The sequence below is a fragment of the Vipera berus genome (assembly GCF_964194415.1).
Source record: "Vipera berus genome assembly, chromosome: 1".
Classification (NCBI taxonomy): Eukaryota; Metazoa; Chordata; class Lepidosauria; order Squamata; family Viperidae; genus Vipera; species Vipera berus.
The window spans coordinates 85,897,573-85,916,168 of NC_138202.1; the positions used below are offsets into that span (position 1 = coordinate 85,897,573).

The 18,596-nt window shown below is 34.0% G+C and overlaps 1 protein-coding gene across 1 annotated transcript in view; it reads left to right on the forward strand.

Annotated features, from left to right (window-relative positions):
- LOC308674513 (uncharacterized protein) overlaps nucleotides 1–18,596 on the forward strand; it is a 55,641-nt gene that overhangs the window by 29,159 nt on the left and 7,886 nt on the right. Inside the window, exons 16-24 of the mRNA XM_081339049.1 lie at nucleotides 188–311; nucleotides 1,133–1,263; nucleotides 3,261–3,308; nucleotides 3,943–4,052; nucleotides 4,467–4,635; nucleotides 5,458–5,562; nucleotides 6,288–16,907; nucleotides 17,147–17,298; nucleotides 17,882–18,038. Of these exons, the coding sequence (XP_081195175.1) occupies nucleotides 188–311; nucleotides 1,133–1,263; nucleotides 3,261–3,308; nucleotides 3,943–4,052; nucleotides 4,467–4,635; nucleotides 5,458–5,562; nucleotides 6,288–16,907; nucleotides 17,147–17,298; nucleotides 17,882–18,038 (11,616 nt within the window). The remainder of the gene's footprint in view (nucleotides 1–187; nucleotides 312–1,132; nucleotides 1,264–3,260; nucleotides 3,309–3,942; nucleotides 4,053–4,466; nucleotides 4,636–5,457; nucleotides 5,563–6,287; nucleotides 16,908–17,146; nucleotides 17,299–17,881; nucleotides 18,039–18,596) is intronic.

Genomic DNA, 18,596 nt, shown 5'->3' on the forward strand with positions numbered 1-18,596 from the left:
CTGGAGTGTATGTGTTGCATTAACACCTGTAGTGAGACGCTAAAGGTAAACATAATTTAATTTCAGTGCTTTTGAAATATACTATTGCCTTATTAATTTACGGAAGGTTTCAGTGGAAGTGGGTATTACATAGTAAGATGTGGGGTTTTACATAGGCTAATTTTAGTGTATATGTCTTTTTCTTTAGGAAGATTACGGCTTTGATGGAAAACAGTGCTATGAAGAGTTGAACATCACTTTAGATAGCGCTGATTCAACCGAAGGAGAGAACATGGGAGGTTGGTGGCCAGAATACACTTCTCCTAGTACAGGTGTGGCAAATACTAGGCAGTTTATTAAAGCATGCACAATGTCTGTCCGTCTTATTTTTCTTTTTTCAAATTCAACCAACAAACCATTTTATGTTGTGTTTGTATCTATGTTGAATTTTTTTTTTTTTTGGTTTGCCTTTTTATTTCATTTTGAAGCATGTGCGTGCTGGATGAACTGTCTAGTTTTGGTTCAGAACTAGAATTCAGTGGTGATTCAAACGGATACACCTTTGTGAGTAAAGATTATTTTCATTCATGGTAAGACGGATTTTTTTGTGTTACTGTTTTCAGTTCCAGGGATAGATGTCCCATTTAAGATAGAAAAGGCTGCAGTTGCACGCAGAGACATTTATTTTATAAACTGTGATTTAGGTTGTTGTAATGAAGCATCTTATTTGTTTTGTCTGGCTCTCCTAGAGTTCAGTTAATGGCTAACATATTCCACATAATAAATTTCCCTTTATAGTGCTAAAACTACAAATTCCAAAGAGAATATGTCTGTTGCTCTTCAAATAAAACTTTTTAAATATTTTATGATGTAATAGACATAACAGTAAGAAAAACTTAGAATGGTTTTTTAATTAGAAATCAGTAAAACTGAGGGTGCAGCACTTCATCGGTGATATTAATTTGTTGAAGCTTTTCTAATTTAAGAAGGTTACAGAGGTTAATCATGCAGACCTTTAAAATGATTTTAATATAAGTACTTACAAGAAGGCATTATTCTCCCATTCTGTTACATTAAATATGTATGATACTTTTATTGGATAGTTTGTGTATTTGGGCGACAACAATAAGAAACTATTCCTTGAATTACAAAGGTTTACGGACTGTGGTGGAAGAGTTAGAATTGGAAAGAAATAACTTGCAAGAACAGATTCTCTTTTTGGAGGAAAGATGTGGAGACTTGGAAGACAAATTGCAGCTCCAAGGTAGAATGGAAGCTCTGCAGGTATGTGTTAGAACTCTGGTGCCACATTCCACCACTGCTTTTAAGCAATTTGTCCCAACCTGAATTCTGTGCTAAAAATGAACTGGACCCAAATAAGTTTGATTGCCTCAACGCAGTGCAAAAGGGTAAGATGGAGACAGGGTAATAATTTAATTCCATTCCCTGCAAGCTTTTTCTTAGCTAAGTAATGCATGCCCTCTCCACCATAAAATTGTATGTCAGCTAGAAGTAGGTGTAATATTTGTGGCTGACCTTTTTTTAATAGGCTTTGTTCCTCAGGTTATGAACACTTGTTCAGTGATCTTTTCAAAGTTACAACAACACTGAATGAGGGGGACTTAGTTTATGTAAACTGTGGCCATTATAATGTCCTCTAGACATGAAATCACCATTTACAACAGTCAGTGGGAAAGCCGACAAAGGGTCACAAGTCACTCCTGCTCTCACTTTTTTACTGTAGCACCCACCCACTCACATCATAATATCTGCCCGCAGCACCTGTCCATGGCATTTGCCCACCCAGTATTTTCACCCACAGTTTTACTGACTGGCTTGCTTGCCTGGTATTCCTTCATCTTCCCATTACACAGTCATATGAGGTCCACACTTAATGATCCATACAACCCTAGAATTACGATGACAAAGGGACTGTTGGGAGTGCCATCACTAAATAATGCAGTCACATAATGTACTTTACCATTGCATGACTTAGTGACAGAATTGCAGATCTAACCTAGCCTGATGGGGATTGGTGGGGTTTTCTATTGTCTTAATTTTTAACTTGGTGTTTTAGAATTCTATGTCAACTGTTTTAACATGGGCAATTATTTAATCTCTTTTTAACGTTTGTATTCAGTATTTTATTCTGCCCTGTAAACCGCCCTGAGTCCTCAGGGAGAAGGGCGGTATATAAATATTATTAAATTAAATTAATTAATTAAATTAAACCTAAGGGCTATCCATAAGATAGGCATGCATGCCATTTAGTATGCATTAACTTGGGTTGGGTGAAAATGAACAAGCCTTTAGTTATGGAGTCATCTCCAAATACTCTCTTTAGCAAAAACATATTCTACTTTCATTGAGACACTGTTTCTACAACAATACTTCAATTCCAGAATTCTTAATTCTTCTTACTTCATCTTTTTAACATAGGATAGGGATTCCTTATTCACTTGGCATCTTAGAGAAAAAAATCTTTATTGTTTTAATTGTCATGTTCTGTTCTTAATATATAATATTGATGTATCAATATTAGCTTATGTATTAATAAATAGCTTCAGTTATATTTTGCCTCAGGTGTGCTGAGGTATACTTCCTCAGAATCTTCTGAATAAAGTCTAGTGAAATATTTTAAATGGCATCAAATACAAGTTTCAGTATAGGCAAGGAAATAGTCACACAATACACAAGGATGGACATAGATTTATTTGCAATAAAAATAACTACATTCCACCTAAAAAAAGAATTTGCAAACTGAAATGTGTTTTTGGATCTTTAGTTGCAAATTATAAAAAAATAGTTTTGTTCTTTGTTCTCTTCATTGGCTAATTTTTACAACTGCACTGATTGCACGTCATTCAGATAAAGTCTTCATAGATACTGGTTGAGCTGTAATGTCATATAATTACCGCTTATTACTGAACTGATGAATTGCTGTATAAAGTCTGGAGGGTGTCTGTTATATATATGTACGTGGATAGATGGATATATGGAATAGACATAGAGAAATGAAGAAGCAGTACTTTTGTAATAAAAAGAAACTTTGTGCTTCTAGGATCTGTAAAACTAAATCTGAAATATTGTCTATTTCATTTGCATATAACATCTGTACAGCATGCTTGTCTTTCTAAGCTTCATGTGAACAGATAAAATATTGAATTGTGTGTGTTACTGCTAATTCTGTTAACATACTAAACGCACATGTATAATACAAGATTTATCAAACATGAACATCTCAGTGTAAATTTGGATTGTAACAAAGCATTTCAATACAGGTGACATTTGATGTAGAGGAAGAAGGGCAGCTATTGAGGGCTGTACAGGTGTGTCATGCCCATTCTTAAGTTCTATCTTATTTTAGAAGTGATATTTTATATCTATCCACTTTTTTATGGATTTCGATTTATATGAGCCTTTTTCTGTTTATTGCTGATGTTTGTTTGCAGTTTAACTTTGTGTAGTAGTGCTGTGAAGTTGGGTAGACTAACCAGTTGGATAACATACCCAGTTCTGTATGTCAGTGGAGCTTGCTTTCTTGCCTTGGTTTTAATTCCATAATTACTTCACTGCTTAAATGTTGAAAAACACATGCAAAAACCAGTGCAAGTAAAAGAAATGTATTCTAAATTAACAAGTTGAAAATTAAAGCCTTTTTGAGTACAATATAAATTCCTGGGCTTTTTAAAATAGGTTTTGCTTTTCATGACTCCTAATTTGAAGCAAGCTGCTCCTACACAGCATACATGAGCATGGTGTGTTTTATATGAACTTATCAGGGTCTCTCCATTTTGATCGTCTCATAGTAAAATTACTTGGAGAACCCTTTCAAAAGGAATTTTGAGTATACTAAAAGTAATACAAGTCTTTCTGTAAAAATAGTTCATTAGCTATAAATACAGAATTTTAACTTATGTAAAGTTAATTATGGTCTTATATTCATGTAAATATTTTTTGCAGAATGAAAATGATCGTTTGCGGTCCCAACTTGCACAGCTTCGCAACCAGCAAACACGTGATGCAGAAAAACACCAACTTGTTTTTTCTAACTTGAATGAAAAACTTAAAGGGTAAAAAACAACAACATTGCACAATTTGATTTGTGTCTAGCTACCTACCTATGTCTGCGTATAATAATTAAGAAAAACAAACTCTCTTCTCTCAGATTATTGCTATAGTGATTGGTTTCTGGATATTTAAAAATGCTTGAGCCTTCTACACAGTCAGAAAACATGATCTCCACTGGTAATCTCATCCCCTACCAACATTTTCATCTCCCTAAGAGCATCTACACTTTTTATGTGTAGATTTACTCAAATCTGTTGTACATGGTTATGAGATATTAGGGATCAGAATTGAAAACTGACCTAGGCAAAAAGTATAAAAGAAAGTCCTATTCTACATTGGGTGTTGCATGCTGTATTTGATATATGTGTATATAAATAATGCCTACTGTAGCTAAAACTAAAATTATTTTGTGACAGATTAAATGAAAGAAATAGTCTACTTGACACTTTGCTTGCGGAGAAGGAGCAGAAGCTTTCAAGTGCAGTGGAAAGATTGGAACAAATAGAAGATATAAGAAAATCACTTCAGGAAAAAGAGCTTCTGAATAAAGAATTAAGTGAAAGACTTTTGCAAAATGAACAGAAGGTAAGTTGGACTGAGTCAAATAAATAGAAAAAATCTTCATTAAACAGTCAGTCATACAGCACTATATTCACTGCCCCCCAAATACTTTAAAATCACCTGCAAGTCAGTGTGTGCAGTCTTCATTTAAAGATTTCTTGTTCAGTGATCATTTGAAATTATGATGACGCTGAATGAGAGGGATTTATTACCAGCCCACATAATTGTAACTGTTGTAGCATCCCTATAATGTGATAATCACCATTTGTAACCTTTATTGCTGTCCTCTGGCAAGCAGAGTTAATGGGGAAGTCAGTAGAAAATCACAAATGGCAATCATGTTACATGGGATGTTGCCGCTGTGTAAGATTCACTTGTGACTGCCACAACGTCTGTTGTAAGTTTATTTAGTCATATGATGTTGCATTTTAGGACTCCCTTAGTGGTGCAACTCTCAATCCCAATTACCATCAATAAAAGGGTAGTACCTCATTGTCATACAATAGAGTAATAAATATGAACAGTAGATTGTTAAAACAGGCTTTCAGTTGCTTGTAGTCCAAATGAAGAGTATTTTAACTCTATAACAATTTAGTTCTAAGAATAAGCAGCTTTCTGTAATTGTATTACCTTGGGAAAATTTAATCATTTTACTTCTTTTTAATGTTAATTATCATTTAATTATAGTTGTACTTTGCTTTTTTTAAAGAAAAGTCACCTTTGCAAGATTATTATATATTATTAAATTGCATGCACCTGTAATTATCTCCACATTGCTAATAATGAAATAATTTATTTGGTTAATTATAATTATATCAAATTAAAAACATATTTTTGTGAACCTAGCTAGAAGATGTTTTGAAGAAATGCAGTTCTTACGGAGTGGAATGTTCAGAACAGAAAATTGTTATCAATGAATTAACAGAGAAAGTGTCTGTCTTTAAAGAAAAGGTAAAAAAACTAAAGCATTATTCTTTATGTAAAAATATTATTTGTGTGTGTTCCAGTCTAATAATGTAGCCATATATGTTATATATACATACTAAAAAATCTTTCTTAACTAAAAATACAGTTGGTGAAGGAACTATGGTTACTTCCTTAATCCAGGAAATTTTAACTGTATTTTTCTTAATTCCCTGTCTCATGCTACAACCACTTAAGCATGAGCCAGCAGTGTGCTGTAGCTGCCAAAAAAAGCCAGTGCACTCCTAGGCTGCATAAACAGATCACATGAAGTGTTAGTATCTCTTTATAATGTCTTGGTGATACCACATTTGAAATGCTGTGTCTAGTTTTCGAAGCTTATCAAGGGAGATCCAAGCTGGAATTAAGGACAAATTTCCTGAGAGTGAGAACAATTAATTAGTGGAGTGGCTTGCCTCCAGAAGTTGTGGTTGCTCAATCTCACTGGAGGATTTTAAGAAGAGATTTGACAGCCATTTGTCCAGAATGATATAGAGTTTCCTGCTTGAGCAGGGGTTTGGAATAGATAGAAGAACTCCAAGGCCCCTTCCAACTTCTTATTCTGTATTCTAAATTGCCTGAAATAATTGTAGAAAGACATTGCGATCAGAAAGAGAAGAGAGTAAAGGGAAACGGTCTTACTATTATATTGGTTGGGTTACGTCTTGGCCAACAGTGAAGTAAATACTTAAATTCAACATTTTTTGTTTCAGACTGCGAAACAAGATGCAGATATGCAATTGATGCAACAGGACTTGGAACAGACAAACGAAGAACTTGACAGGCTGAACACAAGTCATTTAGAGGAAAGATCTCAACTTATTCAAGATCTGCAGAGACGGGAAAGAGAAATTGACAGCCTCAGGGAAATGTTGATTGAAAAGGACAAAGAAATTTCTGATCTTTCTTTGAATATGTCTGAGTATTCTGAACAGATCAGATGCAAAGAAGATGAAATACGGGAGATGGAAAAAGCACTGTCCAAGGCGGAAAAGGAAGTCCAATTGTTGAAAGATGTACAAACAACTGATATGAAAGATGCAAGCGTAAAATTTTCAGAACTTAATGAGAAGTTAAGAACAATAGAATCAGAGCTGGCAATAGTAAAAGTTGAAAATGAAGCTAAAACCAAAGAAAATCTGGATCTTACTAAGCAAGTAAAAGAAGCAAGCAAATCAATTAAAGAACTTCATTCTGAAATGAAGAACCATGATATTGCATACAGTAACCAGCTTTTGGAGTCTGAGTCACAAATTAAATTGCTTAAAGAACAAATAAGTAAATCAGCTGAAAAAGTGCAAGAAACAGAGATAAAACGTAGAGAGGAAATAGAGCAACTTAGAATCCAGCTTGACGAACATATCTCTGCAAAGGAGAAATTAAACAATTTGTTGCAAGAGAGAGAAAACAAAGAACAAAGTTTTGTAAATGAATTGAAATTGGTAAAAGAATTATATAATCAACTAATAGTGGAAAGTGCTAAAAAAGATGAAGAATTATCAAATGTATCCCGGCAGCTTGCTGAACATACTGAACATCTAGAAATTGCCAAAAAGTCTGTACAGGAAAAAACAGAGGTCATAATGTCATTAAAAGATGAGCTTAAAGCTATAGAGCAGCAAAAAGAGGAAGAAAAACTGAAATTTCTTGATGAACTGGATAATAAAGAAATGGAATGGAAAAAAATAAAAGATGAATTACAAGAGAATCATGAAATAATAAATAAGTTTGAAATGGAAAAACAAGCTAGCATCCTGACTAGTAAGCAGTTAGTAGCAGCTGTGGAACAGAAAGAAAAAGATTTAGCAAGTCAGATTAAAGTGACTGAAGATCTTAGAAATGAGATGCATGTAATGGAGAAAGAAAAGCAACGACTGATCAGTGAGAATGAGGGTTTGTCCAAATTATTGGATGTAAAAGAATGTGAACTGTTGAAGGGTATTCAGTGTATAGAAGAAATGGAAAGTAAAATAATTGGTAGGGCTAAGGAACATGAACAGTTGATTTTAGAGATTAATCAGGATAGAAAAAAACTAAGAAATAAAGTTGAAGAACTCTCAATTGTTGTGAAAGAAAAAGAAGATTTGATCGCAGAGAAAGAAAAGAAGTGTGAAGTGTTGGGTGAACAGCTCTCAGAAAAAACTGAGTTGTCACAACAATTACATCAAGAAATACTGTCCTTGAACACTCAGCTGAAGGTTGCTAAAGACAGAGACCTGGCAAAAGAAGAAATGTTAAAAAAGGAAGAGTCAGAACACAGTAAAATGGTCCAACAGCTTAGTTGCGAGGGAGAAAAAATACTTTCGTTGCAAAAACAGGTTCAAGACTTAGAAATGGATCTTAACGAAAAATCAAGATCTCTGGAAGAAAAAGATAGGGAGTATGAAACCTTATTAAAACAAAGAAAAGAAAAGCAAGCTGATATGGTAGCATTGGAGAGAGAATTAGAGAAGCTTCAAGGTATTGATCAGCAATTATCACATCAGGTTGAAGAAAAAAACGCTGCTTTATTATCACGGGGGCTGGAGGTGGAGGAGCTTCGTAGGCAAATTGTTAAGAAAACTGAAGAATGTGCAGTGTTGAATGATAAATTAGCATTATTAGCCAAAGAAGTAGATACTTTGAAATCTGAAAATGAGAAAGCTTTGGCCTTGTGCAGTACTAAGTCAAGTGAATGTGAAACTTTTCGGCATCAGTTAATCCAACATCAGAGTGAAGCAGTATCCATTAAGCGTGAAGCTCATATATTGAAATTAGAAAATGAAAAATTCAAAAGAAATATTGACACAATTAATTTGGCATTAATTAAAAAATGTGGAGGGATAGCGCTCTTAAATGAGCAGAATGATTATAATATTTTAGCTTTTGTAGATTATATTGATAGTGTACTAACTGAAATAGAAACATTAAAAAGTAATTGCCATGATAAAGAATCTCTCCTTTCCCAGACAGAAGCTTTGGTTCAGCAGATTAAAGAAAAGAAAGATTTGGAGGAAAAACAGTATTTGCAAACAATTTCAAATCTGCAAAACAAAGTTCAGACTTTAGATTGTGAAGGTGACAGGCTTAAGTTAGAAATACAAGAAAAGAACGAAAATTTGCAGAAGCAAGTTCAAGACTTAAAATTATTTAAAGATAAATCTGAAGAATCTGAGTTACTTAGAGTTCAACTGTCTGAGAATATGAAAATAATTTCTGACCTCCATTGTCAGCTGAAAAATATGATAGGAAAGACAGAAGAGTTAAACAAATTAATGACAGAAAAGGATATACTTTTAAAGCAAAAAGAGGAGGAATATGTTAATTTACAAGCACATAATTCTGAAACTTCCTGTATGCAGCAGAAAACTATAGAATCATTGATGAGTGAAGCAGCGCAGTTAAAAGCAAGTATACTTGAAAAGGAACTGCTGGTAAATAATATTTCTTCGCTTAATAATACCTTGAACACTGAACTTAGGGACAAAGAGAACGAATATGAGACCCTGAAGAAGCAAGCTGCAAATGTAGAAGAGTTAAATTTGAGTCTCAAAAAGGAAATGTTTATTCAGGAGGAATTAATAAATAACATTAGTCAGATCCTATCAGAGAAAAAAGGTTCTGCTTTGGGCAATACTAGTCTTGTGAAACAAGTAAGAGAAGAATTAAAAATGAATGAAGAAAAAAATCAGTTAATTTCACAACTTCGTGATCAAATTAATAAACTAACCGAAGAAATTCAAAAATTACAAGACAAAGCCCAAGAGAAAGACAATGCTTTCTTATCTTTGCAGGACAAATTTGCTGCTCAGTGTGAGCAAAGAAGTGAACTCAGTGCTGTTTTGACTAAAAAAGAACAACTTATGGATGATTTACGCAATTCTTTAAATGAGAAATGTGTTAGTGTGCAACTAGCAGAGAATAATGTTCAGGCTCTTAATAATGAGGTTGAACTCCTTAGAGAAGAGCTAGAAAAAAGTGCTGTGTCACTAAAGAAACTTTTGGAAGAAAAAGATGAAAGCAACATCACTAGCCAGAAGAAAATTAATTCTTTGTCAGTTGAATTGGAATCTGCAAAATTAGAGCACCGGGAAGCATTGGAAAAAGGTGATCAGTGGAAGCAAAAATTTGAACAGAGAGAAGTGGATCTACAAGTTGTACAGGAGAAATGCACTGAGCAGATAAAGCATATTGAATACTTAAATTCTGAACTTAACATTGTAAGTTCTAAAACCACTCAAGAATGTCACAATTATATACTTTCCATAGAAAAATTGCAACAACAGGTAGATTCTTTATCAAATGATAAAACTGTTTTACAAGATAACTTTATTAAGTTGAGTGAAGAAAATAAAGAACTGGTTAAATGCCAGAACCAGTTACAGCAGAAATCAAGAGAAGTAGAGGAACTTCACAAAAAAATAGAAAGCAGTGAGAATGAGTCACAAATGCACGTGCATGCCATCTCTATGCAGTTGGAAAATGAGAGAGAACAGTTACTGATGCAGGTTAGTGTAAAGAATGAAGAGATCTCTGAATTAAAACTGAAAATTGAAAAGCTAGAACAAAATCTCCTTGGGTTAGAAAACAGGCGGGTGGTAGAACTTGATAGGGCAACTCAACAAATCAAAATTAGTCATGAGCAAGTAAGCAGTTTGAAAGATAACGTGAAATCAAAAGATACTGAAATTCAGTCTTTGCAGCAAGAACACGAGATCATTAACAAGGAGTTATTCAAATGCCTGTCTGCATTATTAAACAGTAGGTACTTCACCAGTAACAATGATAATGAAGCTGGTCAGCAACCAACTGAAACTAAGGTTGTGTTAGAAAAAATCTTTATTCTAATAAATAGTATTCTTAGTAAAGAAGCTGAAGCAGTAGAATTGCAGCAGACGTTTTTGGAGAAAGAGGAAGAAATAAGTCACTTGAATAATCAGTTGAAAAGCATGCAATCTCTGTGGGAAGAAAAAATGATTGTGCAGAATAATGACTTTCAAAATATAAGAGATGCTCAGCAATCTGAGATTGAACTCTTATCAAGTAGATTGAGCGCTGCTGAAGAAGCTTTAGGTAAGCAACTGAATGTTTGTGAAGAAAATGAATTTGTGTTAACAGAAATGAAGAAACGGGACATTTTTCTCCAGGAAAAGATAGAAAAAATAGAAGAAGAACTTCAAGACAGTTGTAAAGTCCTAAACAACAAATGTGAAACAGTTGAAAAACTTTTAGAAGACCTTGAATGCAAAAATCAGATGATAGCAAACTTAATTTCAGAAACTACTCAGCAAAAAGATTTAATTAACACTCTAAGCCAGCAATTAAAAGAAAAAGATTGTTCAGTTACTCAGATAATGGAATCCATGTCAAATGAAATGGTTAAATTTTCAGAAGAAAAAAATGAACTATCTCTCAAATTGCAACAACTACAAGGCACGCAGAATAGTATGACAGAAGAAGCAAGTGTATTATTGCAGCAAATAGAAGAACATAAGAAAAAACTTGAACTCAATCAAATTGTGTTGACCAACAAAGAAGCTAAAATTAAAGATTTGTTGAATGAGAAGGAACAGACAAATGCTGCTTTGGAAAAATTAAGTCAGGAAAAGGAAGCTCTGAAAAAGAAGCTTCAGGCAGCTTTGATAATAAGGAAAGATTTAACTCAGAAAATTAAGAAATTTGAACAGAGTGATCAGGAATATTCAGAAAGAGAATATAATAAAACACAACATTTGTTGGAGCAAATTGATCAATTGACAAAGCAGTCTAAAAATCTCGAATCTCAACGTAATCAATTGAAGGAACAATTATTAGAAAAAGGTACGAGGATAGATGACATGAACAAAATGTTATCTTCTAAAACAGATTCTTTGGAGATGCTGCAGAAGGAAGTTATACGATTGAAGGATACTATTGTTGAACAAAAAAGCATGTCTGATCAAAATTTAACATGTCTAAAGGAGAAAGATTCTTTGCTTGCACAAATGCAATCTGTGCTATCTGAAAAAGAGAAAACTTATACTGAGAAATACTCCCAGCTTTTCTTAACCATAGAAAACCTCAAAATTGAAGCACCAAAGAGAGAAGAAACATGCAAGGAAATGAACAGATCAGAAGCTGGTGTAAACACCGAAGAACCTTTCAGTGATGGTGCACATTTCCCTAGTGAAATTAATCAGCTGCAGAAAGAAAAGGAACTTTTACATAAGAAAATGCAGGTATTACTTGCAGCCCGTAAAGAAAGTACTAAAACAATTCAGAAACAAAAAGAAGAGTATGCTAAATTACTAGCAAATTTCGATGAACTAACAAAAAGCTTTGTGTGCATAAAGGAAGACTATAAAGCCCTCCAGATAATTCATCAAAGAAAGTGTGAAGAATTTGAATCTACTATGTCGCCATTATACTCTGTGCATGAAAGTATAGAAAATGCTACAACTCTACACCATGGTGAAAGTGCCATACAGAAAACATTTGAATCAGAAGAGATGAAGGAGAGAAGTCCTGTTGTGGTAGAAAAACCAGAAAGCTTGAGCAAGGTGGCAATAAAAGAAGATGAGAACTATCCTCTTATGAAAGAAAAAGAAACATTTAAGAAGGAATTAAGACAGAAGTCATATGAACTTGATAGAAAGGAACATGAGATTATGAAACTCAAGTTCAGTGTTCAACAATTGGAACAGCAGTATAAGCAAGACAATGACAGTATGTTGAATCAGAGCGATCATCTTCGACAACAGTTGGAAACTTATAAAGATGAATTGACAGATGTTAGAGCTATTATTGAAACAATAAATGAAACAGCTACTTTCCATTATACAGGTGATGGAGATGATCTGGAACAGACTGAAAAGTTGAAGCATGATGTTCAACAAGCCAACATAAAAATTTCAGAGAAGGTTGAAGAGATTAAAAAATTAAGTGATTCTCTTAAGGATTTCACAGGAAAAATTGGCCACGGAAAGGAAATAATGAAAGAAATTTCCCAAGTACAACAAAATTTATTGAAAAATCAAAAAGAAGCAAAACATTTTAAATTAGCGTTTGAAGATTTGAGGCAAAAAATGGAGGATTTCACAAGCAGCCCAGAAAAATCAAACGAACAATTATTTAAAATGAAAGAGGAGTTAAGAGATGTCCGTGAAGAAAATAAAAAACTATTGATAGAATTAAACATGCTTCATGAAAAGGGTTTACCAGTTTCTAATATCAGTGAGAATACGGTACATGAAAGAAGAAGAAAGAATTCTGAAACTGCAGTCATCTCTAATCCATTGCTGGATGTTTCTTATGTAGAGAAAGATTCACTAGACTTTACTTGCATAACAGGAATGACATCAGAAAGACTAAAAAATCAAGATCATCTGTCATTAGAAATAACCATGGGACAAAATGTAAATGTAGAGAACTGTCAACTCCAGCAACAGAAGTGTGAAGAAAAAATTGGGGACCATCTCCAAAGAAAGCTCCAAGCTGCTTTAATATCACGGAAGGAAGCTCGGAAAGAAAACAAAGTTCTGAAAGATCAAATGGAGGTGCTAATATTAGAAAACAAAGAATTAGTTAATAAGACTGATGCCCTTGAACTTCTAGTGTCTGAGCTGAGCAGAGAAAAACAAGATTTGAATGAAATTTTGTGTAAAAAGGAGGTGCTTGCCACAGAAAGTGCTAGTTTATTAATTGAAAATGAAAATCTAACTGCTGCGTGTGAAAGTCTGAAGTCTACAATGGAAACTATAGCCCAGGAGAAAGAAGCCTTTTCTTTTCAATTAAATTCCTTAAAGGATTCTCAGACAGTTGAATTGACAGGTTGGAAAGCTAAACATAATGAATTAAAGGAAGAGTATGAATCATTACTTCAGGCCTATGAAAATGTTAGTAGTAAAATAGCAGAAATGAGGCAGGTTATTGATGTCACTAGAAAAGAAAAACAGGAAGCTCTTTATAAAATTAGTTTGAAAGAGTCTGATAAACAAGAACTTCAAAAGTTGCTTCAAGAAGCAAGAGATGAAAATGCCGTTGTGAAAAACCAGCTAGAACAACTGATTGAATCAAAAAGCAAGGAAATCACTGAACTATATACTAAAGCAGAAGAGCAGGCTTCTAAGCACAAATTAAGTTTGGAAGAACATAAAAAAACGATTGATGATTCTGCTCTTCAAAACAATAAGCTAATAGAAGAAAATGAACATTTAAAAGAAATCTGTGAGACATTAAAACAAGATCTAGAGAAAAATAAGAAAGAAAATGTATCACTCTGGGAGGATTTTAATCTAATAAAATCTGCTCTGAAAGATCTCCAAATCCAATTGGGATTGAGCAAATTTGATGTATCATCTGAGACGAGTGAAAGAGAGTCCTTAGCAAAGTACATTCATTTATTAACTGAAGAGATCTTAGGAAAAAAAGAGGAAAGTGTGCATATTTTAAAACAAGAAAACGAAATTATATCAGAAAGATTAAAAGATGATCAAGATACAGACTATTTATTTAACTTAGAAAATTATTCTAAAAGTTTTAATCAAGAAATAGTAAGCCTGGATGAGAAAATTAAAATATTAGAAGATGACAAATCTCTGTTACAAGAAGAATTAGAAAATGTTCAAGAAATATCCTATAAAGTGAAAAATGAAAAAGAATTTTTGGAGACTGAGTTGCTCAATCACATTAAAAAATTGGATGAAATGACAGATAGATTGAATGCCAAGGAACTGCAAATAAATTTACTCACACAGCAACTAGAAGATATAGTATCGGAGAAATCTAGCACAATTAGAGAAAAAGAAGAGCGGCAGAATGTTATCAGAGTATTTGAAGAAAAAATAAAATCTGCTCAGAGAGACAATAGTGGGACAAAGAACAAAACAAAGGAATTACAAGAGCTGCTGAAGGAAAAACAACAAGAAATTAACCAATTGCAAAAGGATTCTATTAAATACCAGGTATTGATTTTAGATTTGGAAAAGTCACTGAAATTGTCACAAGCAAGAAATGAAAAAACTGAGAAAGATTTAAGCAATGTAGAAGAAAAACTTACTAAGTCAAAAGAGGAGTTGCGAAATCTAGCTGAAAAATTCTCTTTACTGAAGACCTTGTTGGATGAAGCTAAGGCTGAAATAGAGAAACTAGCAATTGAAAACGTAAACAGTAAAAAAGAACTTAAAAAGAAAGAGAATCAGATACTAGTTCAGAAGAGACAATATGAGAATCAACTTGAATATGGCCTTCAGAAGCTAAAAACAATTTGTCCAAAAGAATGGCCAAACTTAGAAGAAATAATCCATATTCTTCATCAAGACAAAGAGGAAATCCGTGGTGAACATCATGTGCAGAAAAAAATTGACATTTGGGACTCTCAAAATAAGGATGCTCAAAGCGAGTTGAATGATGACCTAGCTAGATTGGCAGCTTTTCCCTACTCTCTTCCAAGAGACATGGACAGAGTCATTGAGAATAAACAGCAACAGGCAGAGACCTGTGATAGATTGATAGCATCCTTACAAGAAGAAACAGAAGTAAAAATGTCTCAGATTCAAGAATCGGAACTTAAACGTTCTGTGTCAGAAGAAGGCAAAAGTGTAATGCAGGCTTCCGTGGATTTACACAATTTCAATGAGCTTTCCCAAATAAAGGCAGAGAATATCACTTTGTGGAATAAACTGCAAATGTTGACAAATGCTCTGGCATCCAAAGAAGATGCTTTGCATGCATTAACTAAAGAAAACAGATCCCTTAGCCACCTTGTAAAAAATAATACTGTTGAAAAAGAGATGGATGCACTGAAGAAAAATTCGACAAGAAAAGAACAGGAAACACAACAACTTCTGTTAGAAAAAAGTGAAATTGAAGCTGAGTTGGAAAAGCAGCTGGCCATTTCTGATCCAATGAAGATAATGCTGAATAAGAAAGACACAGAAATTTCTGTTCTGATTTCAGCAAAAGACACAGACACTTCTGGCTATCACACTCAGATACAAACACTGCATCCACAGCAAATTTCAGAATATGAGCAGCAGATAAAATGTCTACAGATAGCCAAAGAGCAGTCAGATGAAACTTGTCAGAAGATGCAAAATGAATTTAAAAATGTACAGATGAAAGTTGACAAAGTGTCTCAAGACAGGGCTGAGATTGCCAGTGAAATAGACACTTTAAAAAAGGCAATGTCATCACTTCAGAATGACAGAGATTCCCTTCTTTCTAAACACAAGTATCTAGAGTGTGAGCACAGAGTTGCTTTATCTGAGAAAGAGAGATTAATAACTGACAATGCTAATGAGACTAGGACATTGAAACAAGAAATAAGGAAGCTCTTGAATCAGATAGACGATCTTCATTCTGAAAATGCAATGCTCACTGCGCAACTCTTAAAGTACAGGGAAGATTTGAATCAAGTGTTGTCACTAAAAGATAACCAGTTAAAAGAATTACTTACAGAAAAATTGGACAACATTAAGAGTCTTCAACAGGAAAAATTTGAAGTTCTGAAAAAAATGAAAGAACTGCAACTGTCTGTGAAGATACAGGAGGAGATAATTGAATCTCTAAGACTGGAAAATGGAAAATTAACATCAAAAGTGTGTGACCTAGAGATGCTGATTGCTTCCATAAATAAAATGCATTTGGGAGGAAATAGACTTGATCAGAAAAAAGAATCTCATATTGATTCAGGGCCTGAAGAAAATTTAGAGCAATTACCTGCACACCAGTTTATCAAAGAGAAAATAAAAAGAGACAGTGATGCTAGATTACTGGACAATGAAGCCATTGGATTGCCACAAAGATTGTTAGAAGTCCAACTGCAGAATAAAGAACTAAGATCTGAACTTGAATCTTTTAGAAAAGCCATGACAGCTCTGCAGAGTGATAGAGACAGATTAATAGAAGATTTCAAGGTTTTTCAAAGCAAATCTACTTCTGAACTTGCATCTGAAAAAAAACGAACTGATAAATTTGAAGTTGAACTCAAAGAGTTTAAGTCAAATATCCTTGATGTGATGGGAAAAAATACATTTTTAAGTCAGACGCTATTAAAAACCGAAGGCAACTTCACCTTTCCTCAGCTGATTGATGAATTTGAAAATCTGTGCAAAAAATTGAATACCCAAAATCTTGAAATTAGTAGACTTTCATCTGAGTGTGAGAGTTACGTCCAACAGATGAATGCTTTTTCTAAGGCTATGGCCAGCCTTCAGGATGATCGAGACAGACTTCTGCAGGAACTTTCCAAACTGAGAGTAGCTCACGAAGCTAAACAGGGCACAGACTCGGTTTCCATACAGTATGACTGCAACAGCGAGATTAGTTCACTTAAACATAATTTGAAGAGTCTTCAAATGGATAGGGACAGACTGGTAAGTTGATGCCTTACAATATTATACCAAATAGAGGCTAAGGCTGCAATATTATGCTCACCCAAGAGTAGGTAACATTGAATATAGCGGGACATACTTCCTCAGAGTAGATATGTGTAAGATCATATTGTAGTATTTCTTTTCTTTTCATGCATTTGAATTTACTGGTTGAAAAAAAAACTGTAATTATAGCAAAATATTCAAAACATAAGTTAATTAACTGTGTTTCTCTTCTACAGGCTAAAGAAGGAACTAATTCTGCAACAACGGACATATTGAAACTGAAAGCCAAAGTGGATGAACTTGAGAGAGACTTGAACCAGACAAAAGCTTTTCAAGAAGAAGCTGAGAAAGAAAGAGCCTCATACCAGAATGAAGTAGTTGCTCTGAGGTAAAATATATTTTAAATGTTTTTTTTTATAAAAGCCTTATGATTATTTCTTTTTCCTTAATGTGCAAAAGGGAATAGATCTTGTGCATTATATTTACATGAGTTATTATAGTGTATCAGTGGCGTATATTTGTGTGTGACTGTGTGCGTGTGTGTAATGGTTTGAAAACTTAAGATACCAGACTTAAAAGATCAGAAAAAGCAACCTAAACAGGAGGGAAGATCTCACAGTAATGTGAGAAAATGTGATATAATTAATAGTATATTGAAGTCCCAGGACACCTTACTGGTCACATTAGGCCAATTAATGACTGCCTGCATCGGTTCATATAAGCTGTCCTAAATTTCTGGGAGAGATCAGATATAAATATTCTAGTTGAGAAGTTTTTTTCTCCATTGAGACTTGCATCAGACAGCTGCCCTTGCTTTTCAGATTGGATTTGTATTTTTAATTAATTTCACTTTATTGTGTATGCTTTTCTTCAAACCAGCCTTATGAAATTGTAACAAGGACAATTGGTGTTAAGATTACGTTCATGTAGTTGTCTAACTCTTTATCATTATCTTAATGTTGTTGCTCTAGGAAAGAAAACCACCGTCTATTGGCAGAATTTCAAGCACTTCAAAATCACTTCCAGGCATGTCTAGTAGAAAAGGAAAAGCAGATTGCAGAACTAAAAAAAGTGCATCATGAAGTGACTCAAAGAGCTGGATCTCTTGGTAGCAGTTACTCAGTAAAGGTAAAAAAAAACCTATGCAAACCACATCAAACAAAATGCCCCAAATGTGTCTTGTTTGCATTTTATATTAAATTTTGAATTTATATCCACATTGATTTCCAAGTAATAAAAACTTTGGAATAAAAAAATCATGCATCAATCTTAAATGCACTTCCAGGGAATAAGTCATTTGAAGAGAATAAAATTAACTGAAATTAGAAAGGAATAGCCTAGGAAAGTCACATATTGGAGTTGCCTGACCAAGATACCATTAGTCAATAAAACCTGGAATCTCTGCGTAAATGCCATAATCTGTAGCTAGGCCTCTTGAGACTCCAGCTTCGTCTTTTCAGCCAAAGCGTTGTGTTTTCTGTTGTGGAACAACTGTATTCTTATACCACCAGATGGCACTAGTGGCCAATAATATTAGTATTGCAGACAAGATTTGGAACTAGGGCAGGAGAAGGCAACCTTGGCTCTTTTATGACTCGTGGACTTCGACTCTCAGAATTCTGGGAGTTGAAGTCCACGAGTCATAAAAGAGCCAAGGTTTGCCTACCCCTGAACTAGGGGTTTAAA